The sequence below is a fragment of the Apis laboriosa genome, unplaced genomic scaffold, assembly GCF_014066325.1.
Source record: "Apis laboriosa isolate Shangri-la unplaced genomic scaffold, ASM1406632v1 scaffold112_cov148, whole genome shotgun sequence".
NCBI lineage: Eukaryota > Metazoa > Arthropoda > Insecta > Hymenoptera > Apidae > Apis > Apis laboriosa.
Genome location: NW_025220865.1, coordinates 335,323 through 356,582, shown reverse-complemented (window position 1 = coordinate 356,582; position 21,260 = coordinate 335,323). Strand labels below are relative to the sequence as shown.

Here is a 21,260-nt window from a genome sequence, read left to right as displayed (position 1 = left end):
GAAATATAAAATTAAATTTGTAATATATATTAACAGATATATTTGGGTAAAATCTATTTAAATATAAAATTTATTTCTTCGTTTCATTCTTTTATTTGATTATTAAATTTCTTAATTGTGGAAAAACATTTTATATTTTTCTTTTTATTAAAAATAAAATTTTTTCAATTGTTCAATCTTAAAATTTTTCAATTTTCATCTTTACATACAAGATCTATAAGAATCGCAACATTTTTATGTTAATTAATTTTTTTTCTTTTTTTTTTTTTCATAAGAAAAACAGTTCAATTACAAAATTTTAATTATATTTTACTTAAATGATAATAAAAAAATTAATTAAAAAGAAATTGCATAAGATAATCGGTAAAATTACGAATGATATTAAAATGTTACACCGAAGCCCTTTGATAAGTCTATTATGTACCATAGATGTGAATTTTTTATAATAAGATAGATAAAGAGAGAAAATAATGAAATAAGGACAGAGATAGAGTAAAAATATTGAAATCAGCGCCATCTTCAGAGTGCCGCAAATGAAACTCAAATATAGACAAAGAGCAATAATAAGAGAAGGATAGAGATAGTATAAGAATTGGCTATCAGCGCCATCTTCTGATAATTCCTAAAAGTATTTCATCAAAAGTAAGATAAGATAGAAAATAAATAAGAATTAACAATAAACGCCATCTTTTTATAATTCCCAAAAGTATTTCATCAAAAGTAAGATAAGGTAGAAAATAAATAAGAATTGACAACAAGTGCCATCTTTTGATAATTCCTAAAAATATTTCATCAAAAGTAAGATAAGGTAGAAAGAATTGACAATAAACGCCATCTTTTAAGATTTTTTGGAAGAATAATTCCGAAGAAGTACTTTTAAAATATAAGAGATGGCGCTAGCTGTTAATTCTTATTATATCTATCCTTCTTCCACTATTTTCCGTCCTTTCTTTATGAGTTTCATTTGCGGCACTCTGAAGATGGCGCTGATTTCAATATTTTTAATATATCTCTGTCTTTCTTTAGCTATTCTCTTTCCTTGTTTATATTTGTTTTATCTGCAACATTAAAAGATGGCGCTAACAGTTAATTCTTATTTTTTTCTCACTTTTATCAATGAGATATTTAATAAACGGATTGATAATTTTATAAATAAATTAATTAATAATTAAATAGATAAATAAATAATTGAATATATAAATCAATAAATAAATAGATAAAATAATAAATAAGTAAATAAACTATATGAAATAATAATAAATAAATAAAAAATAAAAAAATAAATAATAAATAAAATTATAAAAAAAATACAAAAAATAGAAAAATAATATCATATAAATACATTTTTACAGTTTAATATATAAATTTTTAATTGCAATAAATTGTTACAATCATTATTAACAATAAAAATATAAAAATTGATAAATTATTATATTTATATAATATCCATAAATTCGAAAAGTTAGTTTTAATATAAACATTCGTTTTTCATAACGATTATTATGATTGTATATAAATACGAGGCAAATTGCGAGAAAGTCATCATTTACTAACGAGCTCGCTTCGTGAATAGATCAGAATTATAGAATACTTTGATTAAATTTTTATAATACAAAGGATAATTTTCTATTACTTATATTTATAATATTTATTCTAAATTAACATTTAATACTACTGTTTTAATTATATTGTATATTATTTATTAATTTTATTTTTAATTTATGTTTTTTTTATTACTATATTTATTTATATATTCATTTATATATTTATATATTTATTATATATATTTTTCTTGATTTACTTATTATTCTAATTATTTTTATTATTATTCTAATTGTTTATTTTTTACTTTTCATTTACTAATTAATTTATTTCTAAATTTATTCTTTTATTTATTTATAATTTTTCAACAATTTTTATTAATTTTAATTTTAATTTTATTTTAATTTATTTATTAATTTTTGTTTTTTATTTATTTATAGTTTTATTTATTCATTTATTCCAACTTTTATTTAATAATTTACTTGTTCTTTTAAATATTTATGGTTATTTTTTTATTTATAAATTATATATATTATATATTATAAATTATATATATATATTTATATTATCATTTATTTATTCATTTAATTATTTATTTAATTTTTTTTATCAATTTATTAATAATTTTCTTTTTTATTTATTTATTTATAAATATATTTCTTCGAAAGATAAAGGATAAAAATTAAAAACTATTGAATGCCATCTTTTGAATGTCAAGAACATTTGTCAGAAATATTCAGCAAATAACGCTAATTCTTATTCTATCTTATCATATTTCTCAAAAGATACTTTTAATATTCAAAAGATGGCATGGATGATTAATTCTTAACTATCTCTGTCCTTCTTATATTATATATTTTCCTTATCTGTGTATGTTTCATCTACGGCACTCTAGAGATGGCGTTGATTTCACAATTTTTAACTATCTCCATCTTTTTCTCATTATTTACTTTCCTTGTTCTTATGAATTCACATGGACTGAAAATATCGTAGTGATTTTTTTATGAGGTTTATTGCGTCCATATCCAATTTGTTAATTAAAAATGTCAATAAAATCTATTTCATTTAATTTTTATATATTCCAGGTATATATATTTTATATAAATAAATTTTTGTATTAATATATAATTTTGTATTTCTATCGCATATATTTTATATTTCATGGGAATAACAAACATAAGAAAATAGAATAAAAATGCTAGACTAAAAATTTTTACAGGTAGGTTCTTGATACAGTTATCTCTTCGTTTGATAAAACACAATTGACATCACTTTTCAAAATTTTGATTTTTTTTTTTTTGCTTTTGAAAATTTTTTATAAATTCTAACCTAAAATTATTTCCTTATAAAATTTAAATGCATAAATGCATAAATATTACTATAATAATAATAATATATATATAATAATAATAGTAATGAAAAAAACAAGTCACAAATAAAAAGACAGGTGTATTGTTTCAATTTGTTCGAATTTTCATTTGCATTGCTTCTATTTTTCTGGTAACCTAGTATATCATAAGGAGATAGAAGGTAGAGAAAGGCACGCAGGAAGAAGTCGAACGAGCTCCTTCATGCTCTACCATCTGTTTTCATCTAAAAGCATAAGAAGAAGAGTTCAAACTCACAGTAAAAGTAAGATCTATATTCATTTGCAGCAGATTGCTGACAGATATGCGTCCAAATCGTGACGTAAACCATATTATCTATAATATATAACATAAAACTACATTCTAAAAATTTGATATGATGTGGAACTACAAATTTAATCTTTTCTTTTGGGTTTGTATAAGAAATTTCACTTACCATTCCATTTTATTTTTAATATTTGTTATTAATCTAATAGTTGATATCTCTTTTCAAATTGATATTATTCATAATTCATCTGATTAATCATGCAGCACAATGAATAAAAAGATATATCTGAATAGAAAGTTACGAATTATTTTGAATATGAAAATTTATGAATAAAATCAGCTAATTATCTAAAAGGAGAAAGAGAGAAGGAACAAGAAGTTAAACATAAACACACGACATTTGACCGGAACACGAGTTTGGGTACGAACTGGCCGAAGCAGGAACACAAGGTCTCTATAAATGCGTGCGTGCGTGCGTTCATGATTTCCAGTCGGTGGGAGGTCAGCCTTTCGGCAAGAACGATATTCGTTGCGTATATGTGACGTTCTCTATTCCTCTATTTATTCTCTTTCTTTCACTCATTTTTCTTTCTCTATCTTTTTTTTTTTTTTGTTTTTAAACTTGTGCAGTGTACTTTAATAACATTACGTCCTTTATGCTCGCGTGTATTCACATATGCGTTTATTCAAGAAAAGTATTGTGTGATAATGTTAATCTCATAGAAATAAAAACATTGAAACGGAACATTATATAAAATGAAAAAAAAATTTAAATTAATGCAGTGATAATCAATCATAAACATCTATATCACAAATTAATAAAAATCAAGTGTTAAAAATTTATAAAATAATAATTATTGTTTTAAAACAAATTCTTTCGAATATTCTTCATAGATATTCAAACAAAAAAAATGTCATAAAACAAAATTCAGAAGAATTTTTCGTTCTCTAAATTTTAATTGTAGAACATTATAAAGAGTGCATGCGAAAGCATATGAAACTTTCTTGATTCTTCATACAATAATAACTGGCTAATTATTTAAAAAGCATTGTCTTATAGTTTTCACATTCCAACGATCGTAAACGAAAGCGTGACATGTTCATCATCTTAATTAGACGTTGGAAAAATATGCGCGAAATGCGCACTTGATAAAATGATTAGTAATATGATTAGTAAAGCGATTAGAATTCAAATAAATAGTGTTAAATACAATCATTAACATATTGTTAACATTCGAATATTGAAATTGATGCTTGGTAATCACATGCTTAGACGAAACATCTGCGTACCAAGAAAATTCGAGCGAACATCTATCACTGACATTTCACCAGGAGAAACAAGAGAGTGCAAATACGCGCGCTCGTGAGTCAGTCTCACCGACAAGTGTACTTCCACTTTTATAAACAGCTCCAGGGATTCGATTGGAATATCGAACTGCGTAATTCGAACCGCGACAAACATCAAGTAATCCTTTGTTTTATTATTACTGTTGACCTCGCATCGATAACGTTGAACCGATATCCGGTGCACTCTGACGTTCCGGTAAAACATAATGTCCTGTATATGATTTTATTTTAAAATGAAAAAGAGAAGAGAAATTTGATTGAAATGATATGTAATAAATTATTTATATGTATAGTAGATTATTAAAAAAAAAAAAAATTTTGTGTTAGTATTTATCAGAGTATTACATTATACACATAATCTCTGCTACGATACATAATAAATATTACTATTAATGTTAAAAATAAAAAAAATACAACAATCGTGCTGTGATTATAAATATATTCAAAAAGATAATCGTATAAATACAATATAATAAAAAGTTTTAAAAATTCTATTGAATTCAAAATGTGGAACATAATAAGAGAATTATTGGAACAATTTCTTTTACCGGGATTATTCTTAGGTATTTTATATTGTTTTCTTACTTCCACATTTGATTTTTGGAAGAATCGCGGTGTACCCTTTCGAAAACCCACTGTATTATTCGGAAATTTTGCTCCTATGTTATTGTTCCGAAAATCCTTACCAGAAGGTATAAAAGAAATGTACGAATGGTTCAAAGATGAAAGATATTTTGGAGCGTTCCGTGTTAGATCACCTGTACTGATCCTACGGGACCCAGATCTCGTGAAGAACATTTGCATAAAAAATTTTACTTGTTTCTCGAATCGTGGCATACCAGTGAACTCTCAGGTAAAAGAAAAATATTTTGCTTCATAAATGAATTTGTTTGAGAATTAGTTTCAAATATCGATTTTACATATTAAATATTTTATTTGATTTTACATATTAAATATTTAAACCATAATTTTTTTATTTTATTTTATTTTTATTTTATAAATTACTTTTGATATTAAATTTTTTTTAATTAAAAATTTTATTGTTTAGAAAAAAAAATTTCTCTAAAAATTTGTTAAAAAATACATAATGCGTAATATTAAAGTAAAGCTAATTAAATAATATGTTTTCTTTTTACTAGGATCCATTATCTGCCCATCTGTTTAACTTAGAAGGGAAAAAATGGAAAAGTTTAAGATCAAAATTAACTCCAGCCTTTTCATCCGGCAAATTAAAAAGGATGTTCTATCTGCTAGCAGAATGCGGCGAAGAATTTCAAAAATTAATTGATATATCTTCCGAAACCGATCGGCCATATGAGATTCGTGAATTGGCCGCAAAATTTACAATAGATGTTATTGGTACTTGTGCCTTTGGCATACAAATAAATGCACTTACTGATGAAGAATCTGAATTTCATAGAGCTGCTAAAAAACTTTCGAAACCGAGTTACAAAGCTACCCTTTGGAGAATGCTCAGAACTGCCATGCCAAGATTATACAAATTTTTAGGGGTTCAGGTGATAGATCCTGAAGTGACCAAGTTTTTTAAAGATGTTGTATCACAGATGATTAAACAACGTAAATATGGTATTAAAAGGCATGATTTTATGGATTTATTAATTGAATTAAAAAATAAAGGTACTTTAGATGAGATTGGAAGTGGACTGGTTTGCAATGATGAAGATGCAGAAACAGCAGATGAAATAGGTATGTTAATTTTTAAACATGTATGCAGATAAATGATAATAGTTCAAATCGAAGAGGAAAAACACGAAAATACTTGCGAAAGCGTTGAAACTGGATAAATTCAGTGTATCACTATGCCTGTATCATTTATATAGATTACTTTATACGAAGATAAATTGTATATTTTACAAGAGAAATCGTTCGTTTTAACATGTGGCCTGATATATGCTTGATAGTGTTGTACTATTTCATCGTACAAATTTTTTTTCGAAAAAACAATGCCAAATAAATTCTAATTTCTATAAATGAATTTAGCATTAGAAAAATATTAATTAAAATATATCAAATAGATTAAGATTTTTTTATTTTCAAATATTAAATATAATAATGAATTGAAAAAGAAAAAAGAAATTGATGTGAAAATAACTTTCACATAATTCAATATAAGAGCAAAATTATTAAAAAAAATAGAAATGTAAATAAATATTTGAAATATAAAAATTTATAAATTTAATTCTCATACTATATCACTTTTTTAAAATATTACATATACATATAACATTAAAATAGAATAAACAATAATTGCAAAATTTAGAGCATATGAAAATTATTATTGGAAATATACTAGTTTAATTTTTATACTGATTCGCACTGTTTCCTAATAATTTAATTGTATCAATGAAAGAAGAAAGTTACATAATAATTGATAAGTCTCTTCACTCAATATAAGCTGTTCATTGCACGTTTCAAACAGTTGTAATGATTAACTACAAACGATGCAATTCCCTAACAAATTAATCAAGATAAAATTGACAGTAAGTGCTTTATCTATATATATACTTGTCACAAGATTCACATAATAACAATAAAATTGTTAAATTAATGAATGTTTTATTTATAAAAGAGAAACATTATCAATTCATAATTGAAACCTGCATTTAATATTACTTAATTGCGAAATTTCAATTTATTATTTTTAAGAAAAATAGGACAGTTTATTAAATATATCATATATATTTGGTTTAAATAATCAATATCATATTTTCATCATACATTTCAATAAATAAAATATACTTATATGATTCTTTATAATAATCTGATTCATAATTAATAATAAAAAATTAAAAATCACTCCATTTTCTTCTTAAAAACATACGTATATATTGAGAATTTATCGCATTTAATCACTAAATGAATATATTTTATAAAGAAAGTTTTTGTTCATGAACTTTATCATATAAGGCGCTGTTATTTATAGAATTGGACGAGAACAGCATTGCAGCGCAAGCGTTTGTGTTTTTCGCCGCCGGCTATGAAACATCGTCAAACACTATTGCATTCTGTCTTCATGAGTTAGCGTTGAATACTGAAATTCAGGAAAAAACGAGACGCGATATACAAGATGCCATCGACAGCAGAAATGGCAAACTGACTTATGATGCTGTACAAGATATGAAATATCTTGATATGGTGATTGCAGGTGAAAATTCATTTTCATCAATCTTCATATACTATAAATTATATATTTTGAAATATTTATCATGAAATATTCTTACTAATTATTTTCTTGTATCTATTATACATATTATACATTTTTCATTATACAGTTATGATTTTTTTGAATTGTTTGTTGCTCTATAAATTTCGTAATAGATATAGTGATTTATATTCGTAGTTTAAAAATATCACTGAGATTAAAAAATAATCTTTTATTGAAATAGCTAACAATTTTTTAATTAAAAATTATATTAATAAAAATTATTTAAAATAAAAATAAACTATAGAATATATAAAAAAAATATATTTTATATCATTGATATCTAAGTACATATATATATATATATAATTTAAACTATTTTCAATTAAATATTTTCTTTAAATCTAAATACGTAAATTATGTACCATTTTTATTTCATCTTAATTTTAAATTATACAAATATTAGATCACATTAGATTTAAATTGTTAGAAATTTCATCATTTGAAATTATCATTTAAATCTTTATTTTTCTTATTCATTATTTTATTCGTTATTTTATTCATTATTTTACATATTAAATAATATTATTGTGATATATTAAAATATTATTATTTAAAAATAACTTAATTTTTCAAATTCTTTTTAGAAACGCTTCGAAAATATCCTCCAGCTTCAATGCTATCTCGGAGATGCGAATATCAATACCAAATACCAAATAGTAAGGTCGAATTACCAGCAGGCATACGGGTAATTATACCAATTTATGGACTTCATCATGATCCAGATTATTATCCAAGTCCTGCAATATTTAATCCTGAAAGATTCACAGAAGAGAATAAACGAACCAGACATCCATATGCGTATCTTCCATTTGGTGAAGGACCACGAAATTGCATAGGTAATTATCAAGTATATTTTAATTCGATTCATTTAAAAAATAAAATAAATTTTATTTTGTAAATTTTTAAAATATAAATAATAATATAGAATTACTCATAAAAATATCTACTAAAATATATTTCTTCTAAATTTTATTTCTGCTTTTAAACATTATAACATAAATTATTAACAATTATGCATTCAATTGCAATTGAAATCGCTTATGTATATGTACACATTATTCTTAATTTTTAGTATAAATAACTTCATATTGTTATGCAATATGATATTATAATAAGATCTTAAAATATAAATATATTTGTAAATTTTTTAATCATAACATTTATTAATCCGATATTAATCCGATAAATCATAACTTTTTTTACAATTTTTACAATCATTAGCTAATATCAAATGACATTCCAGAGATTAAATTGTTATTAACTATATTTAATAGCACCGTTTTTGTTCCAGGAATGCGATTTGCATTATTACAAATCAAAGTGGGAATAATCTCGTTTCTTAGAAACCATAGAGTGGAAACATGTCAGAAAACAATTACACCGATAAAATTTAGTAGACGAAGTCTCGTAACAACTAGCGAGAAAGGATTTTGGCTTAGAATTAAATAATATTTTTAAATTTAAAAAATTTGAAAAAAAATTATATAAATATAATATTTATTATGTACTTAAAATACCTCAAAAAATGATCAATATTAATAATTTTTTTCTTAGTATTCTTAATATTAGTGAGGCCAGTAAAAAATTTTAATTTTGATATTTATATTTTATTACTTTTTTTTTACTTTTATACATTATTGAAATAATTAAATACATTATAAATACATTATATTATTTATTTAAAATAATTAGTATCACTTTTCACAATAATTAAAAAATTTCAATGATATATTTTACATTATTATCAACAATAAATGTATGTATACTTATAGTTCTATATATATATATTTATTATATATATTAATTATATATATATATACATAGTTATAATTAATAATATAATATATAATTATATATTATATATATATTATATATTATATTATATATATATAATAATATATATATATAAATATAATAATATTTTTTTGAATTGAATACAATTGTTTTACATGCAATGTATTACATATCTTAATGGATCGTACTTGAGAGTAATTAATATTATTATACTATATAAATATTTTTAAAAATGATTCTATTATAAAAATAAAACATTTATATTTTTGTAAACATTTTATACATTATTATAAATTTATATATATAATAAAATATATTTTATAATAATCTTATAATATACTTTTTAAATATTTATTTTTTATTAATATATGTTTATAGTAATATAAACATATATATTTATGTTTATAGTAATATAATTATACTTTTATATTCGTTTATAGTAATATAATTATATATTATATGTTTATAGTAATATAATTTATTATAATAATTTTATTCCAGTTATTTTACTAATAAACCAAGATAGATATATAAATATATATGAAATATTATATAATTTAAAAACACATTATTATAAATTTATTATACATTTATTATAAAATAACCTATTTTGATGTTCTTTTATAACAAACTTTTGAAAGAACATCTTTAAATATCTGTAGAATATTATTTATTTCAGTGCAATTTATTTCATAAAAATATTTTTATATTATTTGAGTCTTTTTATATTATTTGAGTATTATTTTGATTCATTTATGCGTATTAATAAAAAAAAAAATTATAAAAAAGAAATTTTCAGTGTTTTTTTATTAAATAATTTACTATTAATAATTTAAACATTTATAAATAGATTTATTCGAAAAATATATAAATCAATAAATCTATTAAAAATTTATTAACATACAATAAATATTAAAAAAAAATATTCAATACGATTTACAATTGTAACTATAAAATATAAAAAATAAAACAAATTTTTGATATGATAAAAACTTTTAGATATAAAATTAGATTTATAAACTTCTTTCCATGAATAGATATATAATGCATGTTAACACGAAATTAGAATTTCTAACTCTAAGCAATCTCATGCGTTTCATATAGGGCATAGCTTTAATCAAATAAAGTTTGCTGGTTAAACAAATTAACTATCCAAATAGTCAATACACCGGAAAGAGTTAATGTAACCTAACTGTATACCGTCACCACTTTCAATTACATCCGCACTATAGTCAGTCTTTCGTTATATCGTATCTTTGTATTGATTATAAGATGTATCATATATATATGTATATATAATACAGTATTTCATTACATATATGCTAGCTATATTTGTTATGTCTTTTACCAATGCATTGTCTATCAGTGGCAGCAGCTTCAAGTCAGTGCACTCTTCGTAGAGCGATTTGTGTATAGGTATTCAAGCTGAGTGTACAGTATACGACAGCTAATTATACGATCAAAAATGTCATTTTCTTAATTAAGTGACAGTGCTTTTTCTTCAAACTGTATCCCTCTTCTGCTTGAAAATTTTCTGCAATTTATAAGAGCGAAATATTTCGCTGAAAATAATGCCAGGGTGAGCTGTAAATCTGTTTACGTAGATGCATAACGTGTCTGTCAGCTTAGTAAATAGTATAGTTTTAACGATAAAGTATATGCCAATATTTCTTTCATTTTTTATAACACGTGCTATGATTACAATCAATATAAATAATTTTTTTTTACTTTTTTTATTTTTTTTACTTTTTTATTATAATTTTTATTACTTAAAAATATATATTTAATTGTAGATTAATATCTTCGATAATATTAATAAATTAATAATATATAAATAAATTAATATTATCTTTTATTTTCATTTTGTTTATAATGTATATAAATATATTATTATTTATTTTTATACTTCAAGTATAGGTTAAAATGACTATGTCCTATATTTTTGAAATATATATCTCAAATCTTTTTTCATTAGTAGTTTATTTATATTCATGTCATATTTAAATATTAAATATATTTATGTACATATATATGTTTGTAACATATTTATTATTTTATATATATGTGTTAATTAGCTTTTAATTTAATTATAGATGTCACACTATAATAGAAGTACAAATAATCAAAGATCTGCGGTGATTGATTATGAACGTCAGTTTCAAGAAGATTTAGAACGTGCTCAAGCATTAAGTTTAGAAAGTTTGGCATTAGAAAAATTTAAATTACAAAAACAACGATCAGAATTTAATAATATTCAACAACAACATATTGCACAAAGTCATGAACATGGAGGAAATAATTCTGTACATAATAGTTCATCAGACAGAGATAATATGCAATTTGAAAAGTAAATAAAATCTTAATATTGTTATCTTATAATTATCTTGTTTATATTATAGAAATCATATTTATCTTGTTATTTATTTATTCTAGAAGTTAAATTGTTTATAATAAAAAAAATGATAGATTTCAGTGTAGAAGTAGACCAAGGCCTGGTTTCTGTAATACTAATCAATCTAGAAATGCTGTGATATTAGCACCACCACCTGTTCCATCTAGAAGAAATTCAACAACAGCTACAACAAGTCAAGAACATACTGTTGATTTGATTAATTTTACAAGTCCAGTTAAACAAGATAATTTAAATGATTATTGTTCACCTCCATTTCCACCTCCGTAAGAATAAAATTAATTCTACTAATAAATTACTATTATTATATAAATATTTCTTAAAATTATAACTATAAATTATATTTTCATAATAGAAAAACATCTCTGGAACCAAAATGGGAAACTCATTCTTCATTGTTGAAAAAACAAGGAAGAATATCACGTAGCACTAGTTCTGCAGGTTATCATTCCAGAGATTTTAGATATCAATCTCTTTCTCCAGGCCCTAGATCTTCTACTGCACCTTGTACACCAGGAACTCCAAAAATTAGTCCTATCATGTCAAGATCTAGTAGTATTAACAGTAATGTACCTGACATAACACCACAAGTAAGTAGTATGATAATATTTTTTTAAATATGATTAATATAGAATGCATTGGTGTATTATTATTTTATTATAGAAATAATTTTATTAATAATTCTTGCAGCCTGCATGGAATCTTAATGATTTTAAATATTATTTTTTTACACAGGTATACATATATATATGCAAGAATTTTAAATTCAGTTTAACCTAATATCCTAATATTCCTAGTACGTATATTTTCTTTCCTAATATCCTTTATGATATCCTGAATAATCTGAAATTTAAAAAAAATATTAATTTTAAATTTATTTATAATTTTCTAGCAAAATATAAAATTTATTATTTTTATTTGTATTATTATTATTTATTTTATTTTAAATTTAATTATGAAACTTATTATTTATTAGATATAAAATTAAAAATAAAGTTTCATAATTTGTTTTACAGATACCTCCACTACCTATAAATTACAGATCAAGTATTACTCCATCTATATGTGGTGTTCAAAAATCTACATTTTGTACGGATGATGAACAACTAAATGTATTAAAAGTGATAGAGAAAAAGCCAAATAATAATCTTATAGATTTGAGTTCTTTTGATCAAATAGAAGATAAAACAAATGTTCGAGTTAGTGTATTAGAAGCATTTGATCCATTACTTGTTAAGACTGAAGATCAAAATGATAATGCGCAAGGGCATAAAGATGGTAATATTTTTTTAAAGATATATAATTAGAAATAATTATATAAATATTTGATAATATAACATATAATCTCATAATAATATAATTAATATGTATAAACAGAAATGCAATCACAAGTTACTGGATCGGTATATGACCCATTTGATCCTTTTGATTATATGTATAGCACAAATGAAAGTGTTAATTCAGATCCAGTATATGTTGCTGTTGAAAAATCTGCTAAATCTCCAGCAGTATCTCCAGCTGCACCACCTCCACTACCTCCTAGAAATTCATCAGCTTGGAATACTATTGAAAGAAGAAGAACTTCCTTAGATAGAAGAGTATATACATATTTTCAATAATTAATTTTCTAAATGAATAATTAATAATAAAAATGTTAATAATTTTAATTTTTCAGAAACGACAAACACGTTTATATGAAAATGTAACAGTAAGGAAAACTAGACCATCACTTCGTGATTGCGATCTTAGAGCTTTCTATGAAATGATAAAATCTGTACGAAGTTAGTAAAATATAACAAATTTAATGTTTTTATAATATTTATAACTTATATTTATATACTTATATTTATATTAACATAAAATATGTTTAGGTGAATTTCCATTTAATAATCCTAGTACAAATATTGGACATATAATCAGTCCAATGATGGAGAATTTATATCCTGAAGGCACAAGTATAAAATTAGTAGTACATCCACAATTAATAGATTTTGACGAAAATATTCCGTCCATTTCGTTCACGTGCGATGGTAAGCTTTTATATACAAAAATTTTATAATATAAAATCATTATAAATTTATAAATATTAAATAAATTTTAATAATTTAATATATAATATACATTTTTTTTTTTTTTTTCAGTAAACTGTAGTATTGAGCATGTTATTCTTAATGTCGCTTGTTCCTTAGAAGATGAAGGTACAGTAAATATAGAAAAATATTGTTTGAGAGTATGGGGTTTAGCAGAATATTTTGCACCTAGTACAACTTTAGCACAATATGAATATATACATCAATGTATCAAATTAGAAAAAGATATTGAATTAGCTATTTTAACTAAAGCACAAATAAAACGATCAATAGCACGAACAGTAAGTACACGTTTGAATATAAAAATATTTAATTCAATCACTATTGATATTACATTATTCAGTTTTTTTAAAAGCTGCAAGATGATAATCGTGATCAATGTCTTAAACTAGAAGATATTCTTCCAAATGAACCAGTACAACCTATTTCGTATGATACGCTTCTTATTTTGTTAGGTATGAAATCAAAACATTATTTTTATAGAATTATGTAAAAAAAGTAAATTAAAATAATTATAATAATTAATATTTTTATATATAAAAAATTATAGAAACTGTAGAAAAAGAAATGGAACGTATAGAAACTGCTGCTATACAATTGGCAACTACTAATCATGGATCCAGTCTTTTACCACAATTACAACCCCGTGGTGTTGTTCAAGCAATAAAAGCAGTGTGTGCATTAATGGGAAATATAGAAACATTTGAAATCACAGAAGCTGTTGATAATTTCGTAAACGCATGTTGTCAATTTTTACCTCAAGTTCATACAACAAATATAGAATGCAAAAAACCCGAAATTTTGCATGAAGATGGAGATTATTCAGTAGTGACTTTAAGAACAAAATTTCCAGACGTTATTGCATCTCATTGTCGAAAAATTCGCAATGCAATTCAAGATCTTGTAGAAACTTATTGTCATGCATTTAAAGTTGATTTTGAATTAAATAGCAAGGGAGAAATTCCAACAAGTGAGAATATTAAATTTATAAAATTATATTCAAACATAATAAATTACAAAAAGAATTAATTCATATTATGTATTTTCAGATATATTAATCTCGTCTGAAGTATTAGATACTATTTTAGTTCGCGTTGGAGCATTGCACAGATTACCGGGATCATGGAAGCATGATGATTATATCATCGCAGCTCAAATATTTCATGGAACAAGGCCTGTTGGAACTCCTGTTTTATCTGAACCTATGGCAGTCAGTTCTAATTTTTATCCGAGAATTTTATTTAATGCATGGTAATGATTTTATTTTAAATTTATTTAAAATTATTTTTTAAATTTATGAATATGTAAGTTATTTTTTCATTCATATAAAAGGCTAGAATTTCGCGGAATAAGCGTATGTCAAGTACCAAGAGAAGCTAGATTAGTACTGGTTTTGTATGGTCGTACATTGCAACCTACTGAACATGAATCTAATTCCTCAGCAGAGAATATCATGCAGAAAGAAGAATTAGGATGGGGAGCAATTCAATTTTTTGATTATGAAGGGTAAGTAATTATATTTATAAAAATAAAAAAATATTTGATTATATCTTTTTTTCATTACAGAATTATGAGCCAAGGAAGCTTTTTTTTATCACTTTGGCCAGCAATTGCTGATAAAAGATTAGGTCCTGCTCCAGCACCTGGAATTCATCCTCATGGAGATACTCATGCTATTATTGGTGTGGAATTACCTGATTATGGAGGAAGAGTATTATTCCCGACAGAATTACGTGATTATGATGTAGAATCTCTTGATTTTAATTCATTGGATCAGAATACACAAGAATTATTAATAGATATCACACAACAAACTACATTTTCAAAGTAAATTTTTAAATTTTTAATTATAAATATTTATTTTTAAATTATAAATATTGATAACAAAGATTATTAATATATATATATATATATATATATAAAATAAATATATATATATATATATTTATTTTTTCTTCTTTATTAATTAAATAGACCACTTATTGAAGAAAGAGAAATTTTATGGGAAAAACGACATTATTTACACAATAAACCTGAAGCTTTACCTAAAGTACTTTTAGCTGCTCATAGTTGGGATTGGGCATGTTTACCTGATCTTCATGCATCTCTTAGAATTTGGAATCCTTTGCCTCCTGTTCAAGCTTTACAATTATTATTACCTTGGTAATTTGATATTCTAAATATGAATAGAAAATCATTAATAATTATAATTAATCAAAGATATTTTATAGTTTTCCAGATATGAAAGTTAGAGAAATGGCAGTTGGATGGATTCGAGAATTAAGTAATGACGAACTTGTAGATTATTTACCACAATTATTACAAGCATTAAAACATGAAACATATGAAACATCTCCACTTACAAAGTTTTTATTAGAACGAGCCTTACTCTCTCCACGTGTAGCTCATCATATTTATTGGTTATTAACCCAAGCATTACCAGGACAAAGTCCTCAAGTATGTAATTCAAATTGAAATGATTTTTTAATTTCTATTAATTTAAAAAATTAAACGAATATTTAGTATATTTTAACATATATTTATTTTTAGAATTCTGCTGAAACTACACCAGAAGACGATAAAAATATTAGTTCAGCACGTTATCATAGAAGATTGCAATTAATGCTACGAGCATTATTGGCCGTTATAGGAGATGCATTAAGAAATAGTTTTCTTACGCAACAATTACTTGTTAAAGTAAAGTTTTTTAATATTTATTTATATTTTTTTATAAAATTGTAAATTAATACATTCACATTATTACATTATTACAGAACTTACATGAAGTAGCAGAAAATATTAAGCAGACAAAAGAATCATTACGTCTGGATACTCTTAAAGTTGGTTTACAAAATATACATTGTCAATTAATGGAAGATGATGGTACTTGTTTACCATTATCTCCTAGTAAACAAGTATTTGGTATAAATGTACAAAGTTGTTCGTATTTTCCATCACTTACTCTTCCTTTGAAAATTAATTTCATTAGTTGTGATGATGTAATTTGTTCAGCGATTTTTAAAGTAAGTTTAATAAACATTTGCAATAGTTCATCATAATTGTTTTATATAGAATTTCATAATTATTTAAATTATTAATGATTAATTTTATATCAAACTAATATATTTAAGGTTGGAGATGATTTACAGCAAGATATGTTAACTCTTCAAATGGTTCGTATTATGGATAAACTCTGGTTAAAAGAAGGTCTTGATCTCAAAATGGTAACATTTGCATGTGTACCTACTGGTCATAAACGTGGAATGATAGAAATGGTTACAAATGCAGAAACGTTAAGAAAAATACAGGTTGAATTTGGCTTAACTGGATCATTTAAAGATCGTCCGATTGCTGAATGGTTGGCAAAGCATAATCCTTCAGAATTGGAATACGAACGAGCAGTTGAGAATTTCACAGCATCTTGTGCGGGTTATAGCGTTGCTACTTATATTTTAGGAATTTGTGATAGACATAATGACAATATTATGTTAAAAACATCAGGTCATTTATTTCATATTGATTTTGGAAAATTTTTGGGTGATGCACAAATGTTTGGAAATTTTAAAAGGTATATATATTTTTATTCAATATTTGTAAAACTAAACTTTAATATTTTTCATATTTTTAATTAGGGATAGAACGCCATTCGTATTAACATCTGACATGGCTTATGTTATAAATGGTGGAGATAAACCATCAGCTAAATTTCATCATTTCGTGGATTTATGTTGTCAAGCATTTAATGTAGTACGAAAACATGGAAATTTACTTCTCCATCTTTTTGGATTGGTATTTATTTTTGTATTAAATTATTTATATTGAAAGTTTTATATTATTATAGTATAAAAATTTTTATTGTAATATTATTGAACGATAATTCATTCATTTATTATAAAAAATGATTTACTTTATTTTGTAAAATAATTATGTTTAAAAAAACAAAAAAAAATTTTTAATTTAATATTTATATAATTTAAATCTAATTTGTCTTATGAGAATAACAAAACCATAACGGAAGAACTTATCTAAGTCTTTTATCAGAAAGCGGTTCGCGTATCACATTAAATTATATACAATGCGTAGTTAATTAGCATTTATCGTTAATGAATCGACCTGTAATACCAAATAATGCAGCAGTCTGAATTAATTAAAAGTAAAGCAAACAAGTGAAAACTAATAGATTAATAATAAATAGTTGTTAATTTAATACAATTTTAAGAATTAATATTGACAAAGATGGATGGTTTATTGTCTCAAAAAAATATATATAATATGACTGATTTATATAAATTGCGTATTATACAACAAAAGCTTAGTGACATTGAAATTAAAGAATTAGTAAATAAATCTAAAATGAATAATTACACAAATTCACAGATGACTTCATCTGGTATTTCTGGTGTGACTGTGGATGCAGTTAGTTATGTACAAAAAGCTCTTCTTCCAGAGCAAACAAATCCTGAAGCAGCTGCAACATTTGCTCGAATGATAGAAAGTTCACTCAAAAGTTGGTTTACACAATTTAATTTCTTTCTACATAATTTAGCACAACTTAGATTTTCGAGTGATCATAATGATGGAGCATTATTATCTTTTATACCTCGTACATATACGTAAGTTTAGTAATTTGCTTCTTATAATTATATAAAAATTTAAAATTATTTATACATACGTGTTTATTATAGAATGCAACAAGAAGGACAGTTAACAAGCGTTCAAGTACATGGATATCAAAAACGATACGATCCTGAAAAATATTATATGTATATCTTGCGTATAGAACGAAAGGGTCATGCAGACCCTACTTATTTATTTCGATCATATAAAGAATTTTGTGAATTTTATCAAAAATTATGTATACATTTTCCTCTTGCAAAACTTGCTAGGTAAGTACAAAATTATATATTATTGTTTTATTTTTAACAATGTAAGATTTTTTATTCTTAATAATTTAATTTTATATCTTTTAATTTTAATTTTTTTGTAATTTTTTATAATAATAATATATATATTATACTAATATATATATTATAAAAATATATTATAAATGATTTTTTTATATCTATTTTTTATATCTATTGAATAAAATATAAATATAATATCATTTAATAATTTACCTTATTTTTGTATTATTAAGATGAAAATTTATTTTGTTTGATATCAACATTAACAGATTTCTTAAAATTATTATTTATATTTTTTTGCATAGCAGAATCAGTTTGTGATATTTTTCGATAAAATTCAAGCATAATTGATCTCTTAGATAAATTTTTTTGTACTGATATTTGAGCACGGAATGGTTTGATACCCATTTTTAATTATTTCAAATTTCCTTTAAAAATCGATATAATTAAATCTCATTTGATAATAAATTAATTAATTTAATAATAAAATACATACCTATTTTATTTTTATTTAAATACTTTAAATCAATGCTGCAATAACTGTAAATATGAAATAACAATATATTTTATTATTATTTTTGTTTGATTGATATTTTATATTATGATATTAAGAATTGTGATATATTATCTTGCTTCATACTATCTAATCAGATCAAAATTTATGATATATAAAACAATCTTTTTTTAAAGCTAAATTTAAATTTAGATTAATAATAAATTAAATTGTATTTCTCTTTTCAATATTTTAAAAAATAATTGCAAATTTTATTTAATTTATTTATAAAATAATGATATAAGTGATAATTTATTTTAATGTAGCTTACCAAGTGGTATTAGCGTCGGAAGATCTAACATAAAACAAGTTGCTGATAAAAGACGAGCAGATATTGAAAAATTTCTTGTAAGTTTATTCAAAATGGCACCAGAAATTTCTCAGAGTGATTTAGTATATACTTTCTTTCATCCATTGTTAAGAGATCAACAAAATGCTGATATTCATTTAAGCAAAGTAAAAGGTATATAAAATTTTCTAAAATATTGATAAAGAAATTCTATAAAATTTATCATAAGTTTTTTAAATGTCATTTTTTCCCTTTTTAATTAGTTGGTAATTGGTGGGCTGAAAAACGAGTAAGAGATAACGTACAAAGCGGACAAATTAAAATGTCTCTTCATTATACACGTGGAACATTTTATGTGATGGTTTATCATGCTAGAGGCTTGCCTAAAGTAGCTAATTGTCAGGAACCAAATACATATGTTAAAGTTTATCTTAAACCAGATCCTACTAAAAAGACAAAACGAAAAACAAAGGTTGTAAAGAAAAATTGTCATCCCTCATTTATGGAAATGGTATGATGGAAATAAATTTAAATAAATGAATCACTCAAATTTTTCAAATTTAATATATAAATAAAATATATTTATTTATTACAGCTAGAATATAGAATGGCTTTGGATGTTATTAAAGAAAGAACTCTGGAAGCTACAATATGGAATCACGATACTTTACAAGAAAACGAATTTCTTGGAGGAATACGTTTACCGCTTAGACGTTTTGATTTAACAATTGAAACAATTGAATGGTTTTCACTTGGAAGTATTCGATGAATGAATTGTCAATTGAAATTTAAGAAAAAATTTATTAATATTTATGAATATTTGCTCTAAATAATACGCACAATACTAACTATAAAATTTTTTTGAATTAAAATGCACAACTATAATAGTGCAATAAGAAAAATAGAATAATCGACACGTGCTTTTAATATTTAGTGAAAATGCTTCTTAAAAAGTTATAACATTGTACAATCTATTATATAAAATTACATTCAACTAATGTATACATAAACAAGAGAGGCATATTTCATAAAATTATTCTCTTTGCAAGAATTGCCAAAGTATAAAAAATAAATATCTCGTGTTTAACGAATCACAATAATTCGATTAATTCGATTAATATAAATGTTTTAATAAAAACTGTAAAAAATTTTAAGTTTACAGTGCTAAATCTATTAAGGATTTTATAAAAGATATTTCTACTATTTCTTCCGAAAGATAATCTCTAATATGTATGATATTAATAAATGTTAAAACTTTGCTATTCTATTCTATTATAGCAAAATAAATATAAGATTTCTTAAATATTTATATGAACAATATAGATCTTTATAAGTGCATAATAGAAATTTTATTCATAAGTTACTTGCCTATAATTATCTAAAATAAAAAGAAAACTTTTTTACTTTCATATAAAAATTTAAAATTATATATAAGAATAATCAAAATATGATTCTATTTATTAAAATAGGA

The 21,260-nt window shown here is 23.3% G+C and overlaps 2 protein-coding genes across 2 annotated transcripts; both read left to right on the top strand.

Moving 5' to 3' along the window:
• The first annotated feature begins 5,021 nt into the window (after positions 1-5,021).
• LOC122715206 (probable cytochrome P450 6a13) lies at positions 5,022-9,303 on the top strand. Its single transcript, XM_043937194.1, has 5 exons — positions 5,022-5,376; positions 5,663-6,230; positions 7,468-7,689; positions 8,334-8,585; positions 9,041-9,303. Exons 1-5 carry the CDS (start codon positions 5,029-5,031, stop codon positions 9,196-9,198), a joined length of 1,548 nt encoding a protein of 515 aa, XP_043793129.1. The 5' UTR covers positions 5,022-5,028; the 3' UTR covers positions 9,199-9,303.
• Positions 9,304-10,555: 1,252 nt separating this feature from the next.
• Positions 10,556-21,046, top strand: LOC122715258 (phosphatidylinositol 4-phosphate 3-kinase C2 domain-containing subunit beta). The gene is made up of 25 exons (XM_043937305.1): positions 10,556-11,122; positions 11,637-11,890; positions 12,010-12,219; positions 12,309-12,543; positions 12,970-13,231; positions 13,331-13,551; positions 13,629-13,734; positions 13,825-13,983; positions 14,095-14,324; positions 14,399-14,498; positions 14,594-15,013; positions 15,093-15,294; positions 15,376-15,549; positions 15,610-15,870; positions 16,018-16,206; positions 16,275-16,500; positions 16,594-16,740; positions 16,818-17,066; positions 17,175-17,611; positions 17,676-17,832; positions 18,421-18,656; positions 18,729-18,929; positions 19,767-19,963; positions 20,053-20,300; positions 20,385-21,046. The coding sequence occupies exons 2-25, from the start codon at positions 11,637-11,639 to the stop codon at positions 20,556-20,558; spliced, it is 5,295 nt and encodes a 1,764-aa protein (XP_043793240.1). The 5' UTR covers positions 10,556-11,122; the 3' UTR covers positions 20,559-21,046.
• Positions 21,047-21,260: the final 214 nt, after the last annotated feature.